The sequence below is a fragment of the Ambystoma mexicanum genome, chromosome 9 (assembly GCF_040938575.1).
Source record: "Ambystoma mexicanum isolate Mex_15411 chromosome 9, UKY_AmexF1_1, whole genome shotgun sequence".
NCBI classification, from domain to species: domain Eukaryota; kingdom Metazoa; phylum Chordata; class Amphibia; order Caudata; family Ambystomatidae; genus Ambystoma; species Ambystoma mexicanum.
Window position 1 is genome coordinate 992586337 of NC_090931.1, and position 17720 is coordinate 992604056.

General features: G+C 45.3%; 1 protein-coding gene across 1 annotated transcript in view; it reads right to left on the bottom strand.

Annotated features, from left to right (window-relative positions):
- The window catches only part of LOC138488874 (dynein axonemal heavy chain 11-like), a 2478284-nt gene that overhangs the window by 416722 nt on the left and 2043842 nt on the right, over positions 1–17720 (bottom strand). Inside the window, exons 44-46 of the mRNA XM_069616234.1 lie at positions 17130–17252; positions 16824–17017; positions 16107–16255 (exon numbers count right to left, since the gene is read on the bottom strand). Coding sequence (XP_069472335.1) covers positions 16107–16255; positions 16824–17017; positions 17130–17252 — 466 coding nt within the window. The remainder of the gene's footprint in view (positions 1–16106; positions 16256–16823; positions 17018–17129; positions 17253–17720) is intronic.

Here is a 17720-nt window from a genome sequence, read left to right on the forward strand (position 1 = left end):
AGAAAGCTTGCCTTAGGTCGATTGTTTTTGTGCAGGATATTAAAAGATGGCGTATTGTTTCGGTTTGTGTGGGATCTTTACACAGTCTGCAAGTACTCACGTTGGACAGACCTCTCAATGCTCAAATTTCATTTTTTGTTAAGAGGTTTAGTCGTGCCCTTAAAAACAGTTGTCTTGTTGTTTTGTCAGGAAATCTTCTCACGATTAGTGGGTGATCGTTTAGTTTTTTTGTGTGTTGCGGCAAATGGGCGAGAAGTTTATTTGTTGTTGCTTTTTCTTGCGTGAGTATCCAGTCTTGTAGATCCATTTTCTTTTTGATTTTGTTGGGGGTGAGGAAAAGTTCTTCTTTGGTGAAACCGAGTTCTATCAGAGTATTTTCCTTTTTTTTCACCCAGGCGGATAACGATTTGCAGTTTCCTCTTTGAATTTCTTGATTGATTAGTTTGTACTGACTTGAAGCGTCTGGCATGATTATTTTCCTGTATAGCAACATTTCATTTGCATCCACTGTCGCTTTCAATGAAGTTAGTCCTAGTTCTCTTCGGATTGCCGCTATCGCTGTTGATTTTGAGAATTGCATTATTTCTCGCCAAAAGTAGCTCTCCAACTTGTCCCAAAGGGTTTTGGGATTGTCAGGAAGGCTTCCCCACCATATGTCAGCGCTGGAACTACTTTGCCCTTGAAAAACTTTATGATATGGAGCAAAGAGAAGCGGCCAAATTTCCTGTCCATTGCTCGACCCCGAGCTGTTAGTTTTCTGGTCTTTTCCCAAAGATTGTGTTGCATTCTTACTTCGTTGCATGAGCTGTCAATTAGTACTCCAAGATATTTGAACTCTTTTACCACTTCAATTTTGGTGTTCTCGATTGACCAGTGGAATGTTTTTTTTCTAGCAGTTGATTTCTCGAGGATCAGAATTTTTGTTTTCTCCTTGTTTATTTCGAGGTTGTTTTCTGAAATATAGTTTGCTAAGTTGTTTAGTTGGCGTTGCAGCCCAACAGGGGTTTGATCAAGGAGTATAATATCATCTGCCTAGAGAAGCCTTGGAGTTGGGCTATCACCCAGTTTTGGTGCGAAGGTTCTGAGATCTTTACCGGAGTCTTTGTAATCCCCAATGAAAGCCGTAAAAAGTGCTGGAGCCAATGGGCATCCTTGCTTTACGCCTCTGCTGATTGTGATTTCTTTTGATAGAGTTCCAGTGTGGTTTAGTTTTACCCTCATTGATGTGTCTTGATGCAGTGCCTTTATAGGCTATAGTAATTGGGGTGGGCATTTCCATTGTTCCAGTTTGGTCCATAGCCTGCTTCGGTCGATTTTGTCAAAGGCCTGTGTTAAGTCCACAAAGGCTATGAAGACCTTACGTTGCTGTGCTCGAGTTTTGTTCTTTATGATATTGAGTATCATGATGTTTACTTGTGTGCCAGTGTTCTTCGTAAAGCCTGATTGGAGGGGATCCCAGCTGGGTGAGGTTGAAGCCCACCTTTGGAAGCCTTTTAGCAACAGTGAGCCAAAGATTTTCCCGATGGTATCTAATAGTGCTATTGGGCGGTAGTTAGTGGGATCAGTTCTGTCGCCCTTTTTGAAGATCGGGACTACCGTGGCCTTTGTCCATGAGCGGGGTATCAATTTTGAGGTTGTTACCGTTTCGAAAACAAGGCTTATAAACTGGGCCCATTCTTTTGGGTTGTTTTTTAAGTCTACATTTGTTATTCCATCTGTTCCGGGCGCACGACTAGGCTTTAGTTTGCGGATTGCATCCTCTATATCTTCAATGTCAGAGATGTCTTCCCAATTTGAATTGTCGTTAGCGGTGTTTAGGGTTTGTAGTCCGTTGGGGTTTTGGAATAGGGTGGAAAAGTGGGTCGTCCATCTTTCTTCACTCACTGTGTTGGCCAGGTTGTTGGCCTGGTTGCTGTCTATCTTTTTTATGAGTGACCAGAAATCTCTGGAGTTTCTTTCCATTACCTTTTGAAGCATTTCTTCTGAGTCTTGTTGGTATAGTAGAATGTGGTAAAATTTTAACCAAGCTTTATATTTTGCTGTTTCTTCTCTTAGTTTTTTTTCCATAAGTATTGATGTTGATTTTGCTGCAAGGCGTTTTAGTTTCCTTAGTGCACGGCGCTTGAGTACCAATAGTTTATCGTACTTATGATGTCTTTGGGGGTTGTCTTTTTTCTGACCCGTTGAGGGGTTTGTCTGGTATTGAATTAACAGGGGTTGGTAGTCTGGTTCAGTTTTACACCGGTTAGGCTCTTTGGCAAGTTTCTTTTTGTAGTTTTGTGCCAGATCTTTTATCCTTTCAGCGTTCAGTCTTAGGCGATTGCCTTGGGTTGTTACTTCCACTTCTTCCGACATTACGTGTTTGACTGGGCGTTGTGTGGTCCATGATATTAGAAGGGTGTTATGATCGCTTTCCTCTGTGCGTAGGACCTCAAATGAGGTTAAGAGTTCTAACATACCTTCTGAAGCGAATATATAGTCGATTGTTCCCGCTTGACATGCTCTTTCCCAAGTTGGAATTAGGGGTTTTGTTGTTGACAGCAATGCCGTGTTGTGGAGGTTTCTGGAGTCCATTAATTTTAGCCATTTTTTGCCTCTTGAGTCTCCTCTTGTCTCGCTGTTGGGTGCTGTTGGGTAAGAGCTTTTATGGGGACATTTAGCGTTCAGGTCTCCGCAGATAATTAATTTGGTGGTTTCGGAGTTTATTTGGGTCTCGTCTATTTCTGTTTCAATTATACGAAGAAAATCATCATCTGAGATTTTGTCTGGGTTCCAGTACGTTGTTATTATTATGATCGGAATTTCCCAGCTTTTGTTCGTGATCGTGTTTTGTCGAGTCCACTTCACCTTAATTGATAGATGGTTATGTGAGGAAGATAGCTCTTTGTCCATTTCCAGACCGCTTCCTGTTCGAACTGCGATCAGGAGGCCTCCAGATGGACGGCCCGTTTTTCCTCTTACAGCTTTTGAGGTTGTCAGTTCGTAGCCGTCTAAAGCTGGCGAGGTTGTAAGCCAGGTTTCTTGTAGTGCTAGAATGTCGAAGTCTCCTAGATTAGTTTTTCCTGTTTTCATCAGGTGTTTGAATCCTCGGGTGTTCCACGATGGCATTTTCAAAGTTGTTGTCGTTGAGAGCAGGTTTGTTGTTTTTCCAAAGGGTGAATCTTTCTCTGCTCTCGTTGGTCGTTGCTATTTAGTAGGCCTGTATGGGGTTGTTTTAGGAAACCAGCACCATAGCTGTTGTATTGGTCCAAGGGAGAGTCTGGTTGTCCTTTTCTGTTCTTTGTCTTTAAGGTTGATTCTTGGTGTTGGGAGCTTTTCTGCTGTTGTTTCGTTGCCAGCGTCGTTGTTTATCTTTCTGGGTTCTCTCTGTTTCAGTTGATGGGGTATTTCTTTCTCGCCTTCTAGACTGGTTTTCAGCGTTGGATGACAGGTTTTTTGCGGGGTGTTTCCGGTGGTGTTATCACCTTTTCTGTTAGCTCCGAGGCGGTGCGACTGGAAGTTGTCCGGGCTGGACTGGATCTGCTGGTTGGATGTTTGGTTGTCGATCCAGTATTCCGTCAGGAGATAGCCTATTTGTCGTAGATCTGTGTCGGTTTCTTTAGGCTGGGTGATTCTTGCATTCTTTTTTATGTGTATGTATGCTTTTGCTTTGCGGGCTTTGTGGTATGGTTCTACTAGAGGGATGTCTTCTGGTTTCAGGTGTCTAAGGGACTTGATGTTTCTGAAAATTTTCATTATCGTTCCTCTATTTAGAGTTACTGCTTCAGAGTTGTGATCTGTTTGTTCCATTTTGAGGATTATTGTCTGGCGGTTTTCATCATTCTTTTTCTTTAATGCGCGGTAGGTCCATTCTTTTCTGGGCTTATTCCAAGAGGCCTTTTTTCCGGATCGGGATCCTGATCGGGATCGGCTTATTGGTCTGCGTCGAGGGGTTCTTTCCTTTGACCTCCTGGTTTTGTTTCTTTCAATGTTGGGGGTGTCTTTGTTGTTGACGTTGCATCTTTCATCCAAGAATAGGGCTTGACTTTTTTGGGATACTGGCAGGGTTGGTTTTGGTTGGGAGGAGAGGTTCGGTCCTTTTGGATATCTTAAGTTCACTCTGGGGGTGTTGCGATGTGGTGTTGCGCTTTTTCGTCTTCTTTTTGTTTGTTGCTTTGATTTTGGTGGGGTCGAGTCGATGCTGATTGTTGAGACCTCTTCAGCATCTTGATCTGGATTCATTAAGCTTGTATCCGCCAAGAAGTCTTCCGTTGTTCTTGGTGATTTTTGAATAGATTGTTGTCCCAGTTGATGAGTCGGGGGTGATTTTGGTTGCTGGTTAGTAGAAGTAGTTTGTTTTGGAAGAAGTATTTTTCCTGGTCTGCCACGATCGGTAGTTGAATCTTTGGTCATTGTGTGATTTTCTGCCAGTGTATTTTTTTCTGAGAATTGGGTCGGTAGATCTGTTGTTGTGTTGAGTTGGTTGGGTGACTGATTCTTCTTGCGTGTTTCTTTTCCTTTGGTTCCCAGGATTTTCTTTATTTTGGGCTCTTCTGGTAGTCTGCTTCCGAAACTGAAGATCTGGGCGCATAGTGGTTGCTCTGTTTGCGTTTCTGCAGTCGAGTACTGTTTTTGTTCTCCCTTTTCAGCTCTCGAAGTATGGTCTTTAGTTTTTATTCCTTGTTCCTTGGCCGTGATGAACCCTTCTAGAAAGATTAGTTTCGTATGCATGAGAGCAATTAGGGTTGTGTTGTCTTTTAGCGTGTCATTCAGGGTCTCGTAAAGTTTGCCGAAAGGAGCTAGAGCTATGGTTATCGCTGACATTATGGTCATCATGTTTGGTTTCCTTGACAGAGTTTCTGTTGTTTGAGGGAGGCTTGTTCTGCCGGGTCTAGCCGGTGATGTTTGGGGCTGTTCAGATCTTGATCTTTCTTGTGTCTGATTGTGTGGCAGGTAACTTCCTCTTTGGTCCCTTGTTAGGGTGCTTGTTCTCATGGGTCTGGGCGTTAGCAACATTTCCCAGTCTGCTCCGACAGCTGGAGCTGGTGGGTCTTGTCTTTGATCAATGATTATATTTGTTGCTGTTTTGGGAGTTTAGATTCCGGCGGCTTGGTTTGGGATCCAATTTTTGTTTCTGCTTCTGAGTGGGTTCCATTGGCTTGGGAGGGTGCATCTTCGTCCAGCTGTGACTTGGTTTCCTTTTGAGGCAAAGGGCCGATAGAGTGCTGTGGGTGTTCGTCTATGATTGCCGCTATTGGTGGTGGTTTGTCCATGAGTTTGCCAATTGGCGTTGTCGGGTCCTGTGTTATGCTGTTGAAGTTTTGACTAGGCTGGTCACCTTGTTTGACGATGTCTAACGATTTTTCCTCTAAGTCTAGGGCCTTGGATGTCATTTTGCGAGCTTTAGTTGTCGGCACTGGGTCAGTTAGGGCCTCCAGTATCTCGTCGTCGGTTAATTAGTTGAGAATATCGTGTTTACGTTTCCCCTGTCTGGAGAAAATGTCTTTCAGGGAATTGCAGAAGATGGTTTTTAGTAGTGCTTCATTTGTGGGGTCCTGTTTCCATTTTATCGTTTTTTGCTGATTGCGGTTTTTGTTAGCTTTTCTTTTTGTCTGGCAGCCATTAGCCTGCTTGGTTTTCTGTGTTTTTTGAGCAGGCTGTGTCAGACATTTTTTTTTCTTGTTAGTTTCTGTGCCGGGTGCTGAGTCTGTTTCAGGTGTGACTTTTTTGCCTGGAGCAAACTCTTCCCAAACACTGTTTGGTTGAGTTCCGTCGATCGCCTCTAGGGGCGCTCTTCCAGACTGCGGGGGTGTTGGAGCGAGGGGCCGGGGAGGCGTGCTGTGATTCTCCCAGCCCTCAGCTCCTGCTGCTTCCTCCGCGGTCTCCGACACGTGAACAATAGCTGCGACAGTGCTGCGAGCCGGTCTCTCCGCGGGAGCTGGAGCTGCCGGCGACCTGGTCGAAAGCCTCGGCGTTCGTCCTTCGCAGGTGGTGCTGGGAGGCGGTGAGATTTCTCAGTTTCCTGCGGCGCTCGTGTTATTGTTGTGAGCGGGCTCATCCGCGGTTGCTCCCCCCGCTGGTGCGAAGCCCCTCGCAGCCTGTCCTCCGACCTGCTGCAATGGGCTGTTCTCGGCGGGGGGGAGTTGGTGCGAGGTCGGGCCTTCGTTCGGCTCCGCATTTGATTCTTTTGTGATTTGCAGCTGAGAGGCCGAATTATGGTGCGTTGTCACGCCGGCTTCGGTCACAGGCGACGACTGAATGCTTTGAAAGTCTTTAGCCAATGACATGGCTTTTTTTGGTGCTGCAGGGTTAAAGATGCAGTTTGAGCGCCGCCGGGAATCCTGCTTGGGGTGGTTGAGAGTGGGGGGGGCGGATTTAAGGCCAGGATTTGCTTGAACTGGTAAGCGTGCTTTAGGTGCTTGTTTTGTGGCTGGTTGGTTTGTTGATTGTGAGGTTTGAAGTATTGGTGGAACCGGGCCCGTACTCCTCAGATATCTTTTTTCCGGTTCTTCGACCTCTGTTGTTGGTCTCCCCTGCGAAGATTTCATGGGGTACGCGGGTTCTGGGTTCGTTTCTTTTGCAGCCTGACAGCCTTTCAGTCCTGACAGATGTATTTGTGGTTGTTCTGTAGATATCTGTTGATACATTTTCTTGAGACTGACACCTGCTAGTTCTGCCCTCTGATTCGAGAAGCTGAAGATGCTTGTGGGTGAAGAACTCAGGGGTCTGCACTTCTTTTATTCAAAAGACATAGCACCAGCCATCTTAAAGACTAAAACAAACCACATCTTCAGCAGCTTTTCCTTCTCACAAATGCCAAACAACTGCTTGCTGGGAGGCTCTTCTAAAACTTTGAGACGTCAAACGCAATTGATGTGCTTCTGCTGGCTGAGATTAGGAAGACGTGCAGCTCTCACAAGCGCTGCACCTCGAAGCAGGAACCAGACTCTTCTAGACTAGAGGAAGGGCCCCAGCAACGCCTCCGCCAATCACGCGCTTTCTCATCATTTTGGACTATGGAAGTGGGATTTTCTGATTGTGAATTAGTATAGAATTTCAGAGTATTTCCTTCCAGTGTGGAATGCCACTTGAAACTGGAAGGAAGGTTGATTTTCAGAAATAGAGAGAAATTCCCATCACCAGTTTGTTGTCCTACTGCAATTACTGTCACGCCAGGGATTTGGTTGTTTTGAAAATGGAACTCAACATGATCCTGTTTTTGTTCAACCATGTGGCATGTGCCATTTAATCTAACATTGTTGACACAATGTTTTAATTTTATTGGCCGATTAGTCTGGGTCCAGAGGACTTTGTTCACGCAGTCTATTAGGGGAGACAACCTTCACAGGATGTCATTCCCTAGTACACAGGGTATGCCCTCCGGCCTCACGAATATGAATGGGTGTTTCACCTTGTGTCACCCAATTTTAATTTCCAAATCTGCCGTCCCCTCGACAGGAATTTCATTCCCATCGAACTTCTGAAGTTGTCCCGGAAGAGGGGTGAGAGGGATCTGGTATCTCTCCCCCTTCCTGAATTCAGCTGATCAAAGGCTCTCTTTGACAGAAGAGTGGCTTGGGATCCAGTGTCCATCAGTGCCGAAAATGTACATTGCCCTTGTACTTGGACCAGGGCATAACATCTCCCTCCTTCTCCTTAAGGGGGCAAAGATAATGTGCATTTTGGGCCAGTTGGTGGGTTGGTTTCTTGATTCTTGATTCTGACACAGGGGTAGTTTGGGCATGATTCTGTGTGGGAGCTTGGGGATCTGTAAGAAAAATATGGCAGTTGGATACTGGGGGAGTGTTGGGCTCCCCTGGTTCCTATACTGGGCCGCCCCCCACCCCCTTTTTGGAGGCAGTCCCCAGAATGGGTTTGGGCAAGATGCTTTTCTGGATTATCATTCTGGGATTCAATGATGGGCAATCCTAACTCAGTCCCCACATTCACCCAGTCTTCATTAGGATCTTTCAGGACCCATTTTTCTTTGGAAGGAGTTCCCCATCCCTGAAGGAAAAGATCTTTATCCCAGAGTCCTCTGAGGACCCCTCTCCTTCAAATTGGAGGACACTAACCTTCTCCATAAAATGGGTCTTTTTAGGTTCTTTATTTCTCACTGCCCGCCCTCTGTTCCTTGGGTTGCAGACTTTCGGGGGCAGGAGATTTTGTTTCCGGTTCCTTGGTTCAGGGGCTTTTCAGAAGTGGGGAAGGAATCTTCCTCTAAGGCTTTACAACCCCCTTACCCCCGTGCCTCCTCCTTTGGAACCGGTGAGTTGTCGGGGTTCTCTCCCCATCATTGTTCTGGAGTACCAGACCCTTGGTTTGTGGAGTTCTGAGCCGCCATGTTCATCTGAGGGTTCTGCTGAGCCCTCAACATGCGACAGAGATCCTGGGACAAGTTCTGGACCTGGCGCTCCAGTTGGGACACCCACTCTGGCAGGTACGGGGGTCTCTGGTCCATCCTAGGTGGAACACAGGAAGGGTAGCTATCCCTTCTCACATAATACCCTTGGTTGGAAAAATTGGGGTAACCCTCCACCCATGGCCTCCCCTCTCCCGAATTGGGCTGTCAGGGCTCGGGAAAGTGGAGAAAGAAAGGGGGGGTTGTTTTGTAGGTTGATGTTTTGAGGGCACTGAGGAAAGAAACTCAACCCGGCATTTGGGGGATTACTGCCCTCCTGGGGAAAGTTAGAAGGGAAGTTTCATGGGTTGGTACCTACCTGGTTGGATCCCCCCCTTGGTCCGGGGAGTCCACACAAAGGTCATGATGAGTTTGCTACCCTTTTATAGGGGGCTAATGTAATCAGGGGAGTTAGTGGTCCCATTTGTGGGATTACCTCCCTGACAACCTTTCTGGGATTGGCCTGAGGGCCTTCTGGTTCTTTGGCTGGAAGGATTCTGTACAGGTATATTTTTAGGCCCCCATCTCCGGATCTAAAATGGGGGCAACCTTCACCTCCATCACTTTAGCAGATGCAGGGGTGTTGGCTGGTTTGGGATTTTTATTGGTGTTCTTGTTATCTACAGGTTTCTGCACCTCATAAATACGAATGAACTCCCTACTATCTGTGCGCACCCTCCTGGTGGTCTGCGCAAAGGCACGTTTGAGTTCCTGCACAAATTCTTGTGGGGCCTGGTCTTCCCCACACTGCAGATTGTAGGCCGCTTTGCGGGCCTCTTGGGGGTTTCTATGGACAGAGAAGTGTTTTAAGATGGCCGTCCTGTAGGTGGACCATCTTAAGTGGTTCTGATCGTCCAGTCCCGCAAAGAAGCTGGTGTACTCAGGGGAGAATGTCCATTTCACATGCTGAATGCAATTCTGACTATCTTTCAGATGAAAAGTTCCATCATCTGTTCATACAATTCAAGGTGTTCCCAGACCGAATACTTTACATTTTTATGATAGGGAGTTGTAACACTCCTAATGGCCTTGATCTGCTTCAGGGGATATTTTTGCATAGCTCTCTTGATTGTGTTTGCTTTTTTGGTCTTAGTCACCCGAGTCCACTCGTCCTCTGACTCAGACACACTACTACTGGAGATGGCTTCCTGATTCTCTAGGCCCTACCTGATTCTGCGAGCTTGAGAAGGGCTTGCAGAATGTGGGGGCCTAGTTTCCCTATTCCAGTGGTGCCCTTAAGAGACTTCTGACTCTCCCCTTCTCCCAGGATTGGTGGAGTACCTCCCCCACTGCCGTAGTTGGGAAGAGGTCTTCAGGATACTCTTTTTGAGTTATATTTCCTGGAGTTCCCCACCAAATTTAACAAACTGATCTTTTGGTAGGCGGTATTTTTGAAGATCCAATTCCCTGACTCTCCCCTCATCTGAGTCTTCCTGGTCAGAGATATTAGCCCCAATATTTGGGGATCTGTACAAGGACACCCGTCCACCGATTTCTGGGAGGCGCTGATCTGTCAGTCCCATCTTACCGATTTTGTTGAAGTCTACCATCTCCATGGCCCCTGGTTCATATGCGCCAGTGGACATGAAGGTGGCAGAGTTCATGGTACTGAAGGAGTTTGAGTCCCTGAGTACAGGGGTCCTGATGTGATGCTCAGGGGTTGCTCTGTCCCTCTCTACCCTTTCCCTTTCAGCCCCTATTCCCTGATGATATGCAAAAATCTGAGCCTTTTGTTCCTCTATCAAGGCCTTACTGGTCTCAATGATTCACTCTTGCATTGCTATCTGTTGGTGGAGCACATCCTTCTTTTCACAGAGAGCTTCATTGTCTCTCTGTGCGTCCTGCCTGGTCTGGGAATACTGGGCCAATTTCTGCTGCAGGAGACACACCTCCTGAGCTTTAGCATTATTGGTATGGGTGTTCTTTTCCAGAGCATCCTCCACCCGCCTGGTGTGCTCTAGTAGCTTCTCATATTCTGTTTTTAATTCATTGAGCTCCTGGAGGGCCAACTCTCTTCCCTCTAACTCTGTTTTAATTGGCTGACTTCCTGGCCTAAGGCGCCCCTCTCCTGACTTAGGGTGCCCCTCTGTTTCGCCAGGTCATCCCTTTGTTTTTTAAATGCATTGGATTTCTGGCACTCCTCAAATTCCTCTTTAGAGTGGAGGACTTTAATAATTAATTTATTATTTTCCTCTTTTAATTTGTCTATCTGGTTTTGTAGGGTGACCACCTGTTCGGCACAGAAAAAGTTAATTGTTGTGCCACTCTCTGTTGACTCTGTTGAAGAGAGTCCATCCTTTCCTGACACTCCTCTTTTAGTGTCTGTAATTGGGTATCTTGCTCTGCCTTCTCTTGCTGTAGGAGAGCCAGATCTTCTTTTAATTTTGTGACATACTGTCTAGATTCACGGGTTGGGTCTAATCAACGGACACAATGGCACATCTGGCGAGATAGGTCAGCTGGGCGGTTCTGGTCAGCTGGACTGGCACCTCGGGTTACTGCACTGGACTGCGCTGGTTACTGGAGACCGGATATCAGTGGGATGGCAAGTTTGGAGCAGGCAAGCATTAATGGTAGCAAGCCAGACTGGATCAAAATTGCTTCCCTTAAGTTATGGGATTGCTTCAGAATTTGGGCCTAGATGAAAAAGAAGTTCAGCAATCCAGAGGTCTTGGCTTTGCAAAGAAACCTGGAATCAGGAACAAAGATGAAGAGTTCAGGAACAGGGCGCCACTCAGAAAATCAGGATGGAGTCAGGAATCAGTCCCTTGTGTGCTGTGAGGTTCCCTTATTTATCATGCCACATGACATCACTAAGGTTTATAGTAGAGGCCGACTTACAACCCACACCCACAATGCTGTGATTGGTCAAAGGCACAGTTTCACCTTGTTTTGTTCTGATTGGATGACAGAAAGGGATGTCCAGTTTTATGAGAGATCTGGAAACCTCCCATAACTATTGGGACCAAAGTCTAACTTTTCCACCAATGCATATTTATGTATTTATGCCCTCTAAGAAAATCAGATACATAAATTACATATTTTGTGGGTCACATTCCAATCCAACTCCCAAGTCGGTGGGACATGGTTCAGACTTTCTGTTGAATTTTGGCAGTTTTAACTGTGAAAGGTTTGGTCTAACATTTTCCAATTCTGTACATATATGCACATTTACCCCTAGAATATAAGTACACAACGTTAGGTTTGCAACATTAATAGTTTCAGTGCCATTGGTCATTCTTTGTAACTTCTGTTTCTTACGCAGTAAGAAATTCGACCTAGTTTTCAAATGACTAGCATAAATTCAGATTTACATATATGCATTTTTCATATCTTTTCTCATTCTTGCTTCCTTGTTAAATGTCTTGAAGTTCAGTGGCAAAATGAGCATTTTAAAACCCAAAAGTCACATGTCAGTTTTTTTTTCTTTCTTCCCAAGTGTAAGCAACTGTCAAATCCTTTGAAGTTGAATGAGGGGCCTCACCCTGGAGAGTGGAGCTTCCCACTCGAGGCCTCCCAGCAATTAGCCTTTCCTGTGCCGGCAGTGGAGTTGTCAACCTTTCTCAGGCTAAGAACTGTCAGAGCAGGTTTTTTTTTTTATATAGTTGATTAAGTCAAACTGGGTTTAGCTTTTAAGTTTCACATTTTTAAATCTTTACTTAACCTTATGGAATTAAACAGTTAATAAATGAATTTTTACCAGCAGCAAATCCTTCTTTATTCTTAAATAATCAAGCATTTATACAATAACATACTTTTAAAATAGGCAATTTTGCTTCCCATTCAGGCAAAAGCACATTTAGCATATTTCCTTTAAAGTCAGTTTTCCTCTGCAGCAAATACACATTTTAGGCAGCACTAGTTCCTCCCTTGAGTGCTGGGATTGTTTGCAGCATGGATAAATGCATCCAGACTTTGTTTATAGTTTTTCTCTGGACAGCTGTTTCCTGATACTTGTTGCAAAGAAAATAGTTGTGTTTGCCGTGAAAAATGAAAACCCAGTTCCTGGTTGATTTCTCAAGGATACATTTGTCGGTAGCTGTCTGTCAAATGAGTCCCAGTTCCTCTGAGCCACAGTGGATGATTCTGTGCATTGCAGGGCCCTTTAATCTCAATGATTTAGTATAAATGAATGGATCTGGTGCCAAAAACAGCACTTTTTGAGGTTGAAAAGCTAACGTTTTAAAAGGCATTTTCGGTTTTACAGCAAACTGATGCTGTTTCATTCACTTTTGCTCCATGTTGTCTGTGGCAGAGCACACTGCCACCTTCCTGCAGTAATTAGTCTTGTTTTACCCCACCTGAAATGAGGTTGGCAGGGCAATGCAGTCAATTTCTGTTTATTACAAAACACAGTTTCAAGGTGTTAGCGCGCACAGGAGTCAGCGCATCCATTTTCCATTATCGCTTCCACCTTATTCATCCCTGGTAATACTAACAGTGATGGCTTGATGCATTTTCAGATATTTACACCATGTTAAATACACATTGGGCCTCATTACGACCCAAGCGGTAAATTACCGCCTGGGTCGTACCTTTACCACCATGGCGTAAACTACATTTGCGCCATGGTGGTTGGCGGACTTACCGCCCCATTCCGAGGTTGGCGGGGCGGTAAGTCCCCATTAACCCATTTACCCTTCCCCATTCCCATTTTTGTCCCATAGGGCATAATGGGAGTGGGGAAGGCGTTAATTACGCCACCGTAAATTACGGTGGCGTAATTAACAACAAGGTCCCTTAGCGCCATGGATTTTAACAACTGCTAAAAGCAGGTGTTAAATCCTCCATGGCGCTAAGGGACCTCGGAATCAGGCGGTAAGGGTCGGTGCTGTTTACGCCGCCGTAAACCCCTTACCGCCTGGGTCCTAATGAGGCCCGGGCCTCATTACGACCCAGGCGGTAAGTTACCGCCTGGGTCGTACCTTTACCACCATGGTGTAAACTACGTTTACGCCATGGTGGTTGGTGGACTAACCGCCCCATTCCGAGGTTGGCGGGGCGGTAAGTCCCCATTAACCCATTTACCCTTCCCCATTCCCATTTTTGCCCCATAGGGCATAATGGGAGTGGGGAAGGCGTTAGTTACGCCACCGTAAATTACGGTGGCGTAATTAACAACAAGGTCCCTTAGCGCCATGGATTTTAACACCTGCTAAAAGCAGGTGTTAAATCCTCCATGGAGCTAAGGGACCTCGGAATCAGGCGGTAAGGGTCGGCGCTGTTTACGCCCCCGTAAACCCCTTACCGCCTGGGTCCTAATGAGGCCCATTGTCGTTTCTTCCATCCATGATAGAACGTTAAATAACACAAGGGGGACAGTTTTAGCTGGTAGTGCTTTGCAAGTGAAAATTGCAGTATGTCAAGTAAGAAGAAGTGTTTATATAATTCATTGTGTTTTTGTGATTATATAGTTTTATGGCAGTGCCCTACTTTTGCAAATTGCAGCCATGTGGTATCACAGGCCTACATTTCATCCATTCATTTGATTACAGTCTAGATTCACTCATTTAATGCCAAACAAATCCTTAACTTTATTCTCTCCTTTTTCAACTCGGCAGACAATGGCACATTTGACCAACTTCTCCAACTAATTCTGACCCTCTTGCAGAATTGGAGCATCACTCCAGCAATATTTGTGGGATATCTCTCCAGCTGTCAGTCTGAGAACAGTCATTCCACCTGCCCTTTTCCTACCTTCTTGCCCAATTCTCTGTCATTCACCTACAAGCTGGAGAAGGCACCCCTCCATGGCATGCACCACTGCTGTGAGTGTCAGCACTGTACTCAAGAACCGCTGCCACCCCCCGAACCCCTTACCCATCTGGTACAGGCAGTGAATGACAGCATGATGCATCATTTGGTCCATCTGCCCAGACAGCGTCACGCCCCCAGCACTACCATTGCGACAGTAGTGAGGTTATGACACCAAGAACAAGGACCTGCTGGTGAAGGGTACCTTTGACACAGCATTAACACACCACAAATGGGAGTAAGTAAAGGGAAAAGGGTAATTTTTGCTTTTTTCAATTTTTGGGGTGAAAAAGCAGGGAAAAAAACGGGGGGAAGGACATATCTTAGATATTCTTCGTAAAATATACTTTACTTTTCAGATATAAGCAGAAACATTATTTGATGTTTTATCTGGTCAGATACAAGGCTGTAAAGAAACAACAGGTTAGCTAAACGTCAATGTTCAAGGGTGCAGTGGTAGAGCACATTTGGGGTGATATTTGGTGCATTAGAGCCACATGAGCTAAGAAATAGCAGACATTCAATTAGCTCAAACTATTTTCGCATAGAGCTTGTGCCAAGAAAACCTAATATGATTTTACACGGAAGACAACCTCCACTCACATTCTAGGCAAGGGTGAACAAAGAGCTGATGACGGAAGCATGGTTTAACCCTCAGATGTCTGACCTAGGGAGTATTGTCAGGCGAGGGTATTGACATACTTACTCTGAAATTATAGCATCAGCATTATTTCTGCAACATTAACAATTACTTGACAGACCAGAAAAGCTTTTATTTTACGGAACTCACCCGAAAAAGAAACTACATAGACCAAATATTATGGAGCAGATACAGCTAGGAGTGTTTACTTTTGCAAAATGCAAAAAACGCATCTTTAGTTTAATGCTTCAAGTCCCTGATGTCTGAAATGGCCACCCCAAGAGTATTCGCCGTTTGTATTTGTTTGAGGTAGCATAGTGGTTCAAACAGAAACAAGGCACAAAAGCAGGCACAATAGGCAGGGCAGTCATAGTTGCATGGGCATTTACAATAACAGGAAAGAAAAATGCAGATGAGGCATCAACCAAAGGGTGAAGGAGGAAGCTCTTCAGTTACAGATAGCATTAGCAGCATTGAATTCCCCCCATGCACCATCGGGATACAGGGAACATGGGCTGAATCTACCTGCAATGGCCGGCATTCCCTGCTCCACTGCATGTCCAGTGGCAGGCGTTTTTCGTCACAGCAACACACCTGCACCATTCCTCTGAACCTTGCAGTGGGAGTGCCTCTGTGGGGGCGTGGCTGGCTTTGCCAGAGGTTCTCACTTCTGCTTGCTCCTTTTGCTCTGTGATCCACCTCGGTCATGCAGTTGTCTGGTTTGTATGCACACTGGGCCTGTGCCCAGTGTATCTTCTACGCACACCTCGTTATCTATTGCTTTTTTCGAACATTTAGTGGCTTCCCGCGGTTTACACCTCTCATCCAAACCCTGTCAGGTGCTAATTGGGATTAATGGCCACCTGAGAAGGATGCCCGGTCAGCAAGGGCCCTAAGCCCACCATAAAGGCCCTCGGTTTCGACAGGCCTTTTAACTTGGGTTAGTGGGCTGTTATCCACCATTGAAGCCCGTCCCAGCAGCCACTAACACCTCATGGAAATTCAGGCATTATCAGTTAGAATATAAAGTATTCTGCCGCTGATGGTCTAATGAGCTCCTAAGAAAATCAGTATGTTATTTTTATAGTTATCCTAAAGCCCTGTTCAGCAGTAGTCTTTTTAATTTCTGTAGGAGTTGAGTGCCTGGCAGACTCTGCATACAAAGTAATTACACAAAATTGTACTTCAGGCCAATTAGTATTAATTCATATCCCTGCTGATGTTCTTGGAACTGGAAGGTACCTGTACTCTGAGCACTTAAGTGATCAATATTCTTTAAAGTGTGCTCCTGCAAAACATACTGACAAGTGGAATGGTGCGTGTTGCACTTACCAAGTGACTCCACATCTTTCAATGGATCAACTCCTGGCGACAGGATGAAAACGATAGGAGATGCTGGGCTGCTCTCTCCGAAGGATTTAGCAAATTCCGTTTTGCGTCTCTCCACGTACTTTGCGCCAAGCTTCTCTTCAACAAAGTTTCTGTGAGAAACAAAACTGCATATTACAATTGCAAAAAGTTAGGTGCTCATGTTCAATAGTGGCGTAAATCGAATGAAAGGCGTAAAAGCCTTAGTACGACCTTTACGCCATTCATTCACGCCACGCCAATCATTTGTATGGTGGAGACGAGGGGCGGAACGCAACTTGCGTTTCTGCTGCTTTCCTTCCTCTCTGCCATACCAATGCTCCAGCATTTGCGCCAGCACAGATTTTTATGCCTGCCAAAATACTGGAGATCCCTATGGGGTCCTGGGCTTTATGCAACATCACAAGGCAGTCCGACCCCACATGGATCCATTGTTAATGCTTCCTGCCATACAAGCATTTAATTGTAATTGTTAAGGCTGCGCACCGCCGGGCAGCGTTTACTCACCTTGCACGGCGCAGTGCAAAATTGCAGGGCAAACAGCGGTGCACATGCATGTATGCTGCCTTTTGCCCTATACGTTTGCACTTCACCATGCTAATGATGAAACTTTGGCCGTTAAATTACGAAGTTCCGTTCATGATTACATTTTTATAAAAAAAAGATTTTACGCTGACTAACCTCACGGCATACGTCATCCGATCAGGTCTCAGAGCACGCATCATTATTAGTTTTTGCAAAGAACTTTTGGTTTTCCATTCCTGGGGGAATTTCTCTTTTTCGGGGCACTCTGATTCAACAACTTTTTTCCAGCGTTTGGGTGATCCTTCGATATCTCTGTCCAGGCCACGAAATTCATCCATAAAACTCATTGTCTAAAAGGCGTGAAAAGAAGCGCACATTAGACACCTTGACAAAATCATTATGCAGTCCAAAGTATCTGACTGACTAAAAACCTTGATCCACTTGGAAGGTTGCTTCTGTTACCTTAATTGCACTCCATGCAGAATTTGAGAGGAAATCTAGAGAACAGCTGTAAGTGTGTTCAATATTAAATCTGAGCAGGAAGTCAAGCTCGCGAGCATCGATTTCTTTGTTCATGATCAGGAGCTGGAAAAGAGAAAGCAGTGACTGCATAGTGCCCCAATGCAATGGAATACTCTGTGAAAGAGAAATGTACAGGTAATAACTCAGACCATGACTAATAGGGCTTAAGGGATTTATAGATGACTTTCATTGCAACGATTTCTCTGGTGTCCAGTGTTCGGGATAGCGTGGCCAAATATCAGCAAATTAGTCGTGCCGCACGTAGAAATGTTAACAGCGATAAGGGACATGTAACATGCATTTTCAAGTGCAAATTCACAACCCCTTATGCTCAAAACCTGGTGATTAGATGATTAACCTTTGGACAGTTCCCTCCTGCGGTAAATATTGTATGACTATGAGGAATCGATCTACAAATAACGCAAATGTCTGCCTCCAATGATAGGGTAGAGGTAAAACTGAGTACACCCCCTTGTCCTTTAGATAGAGCGGTGGCACTAGTCAGGACATCCATTCACATTAAGGCATAAA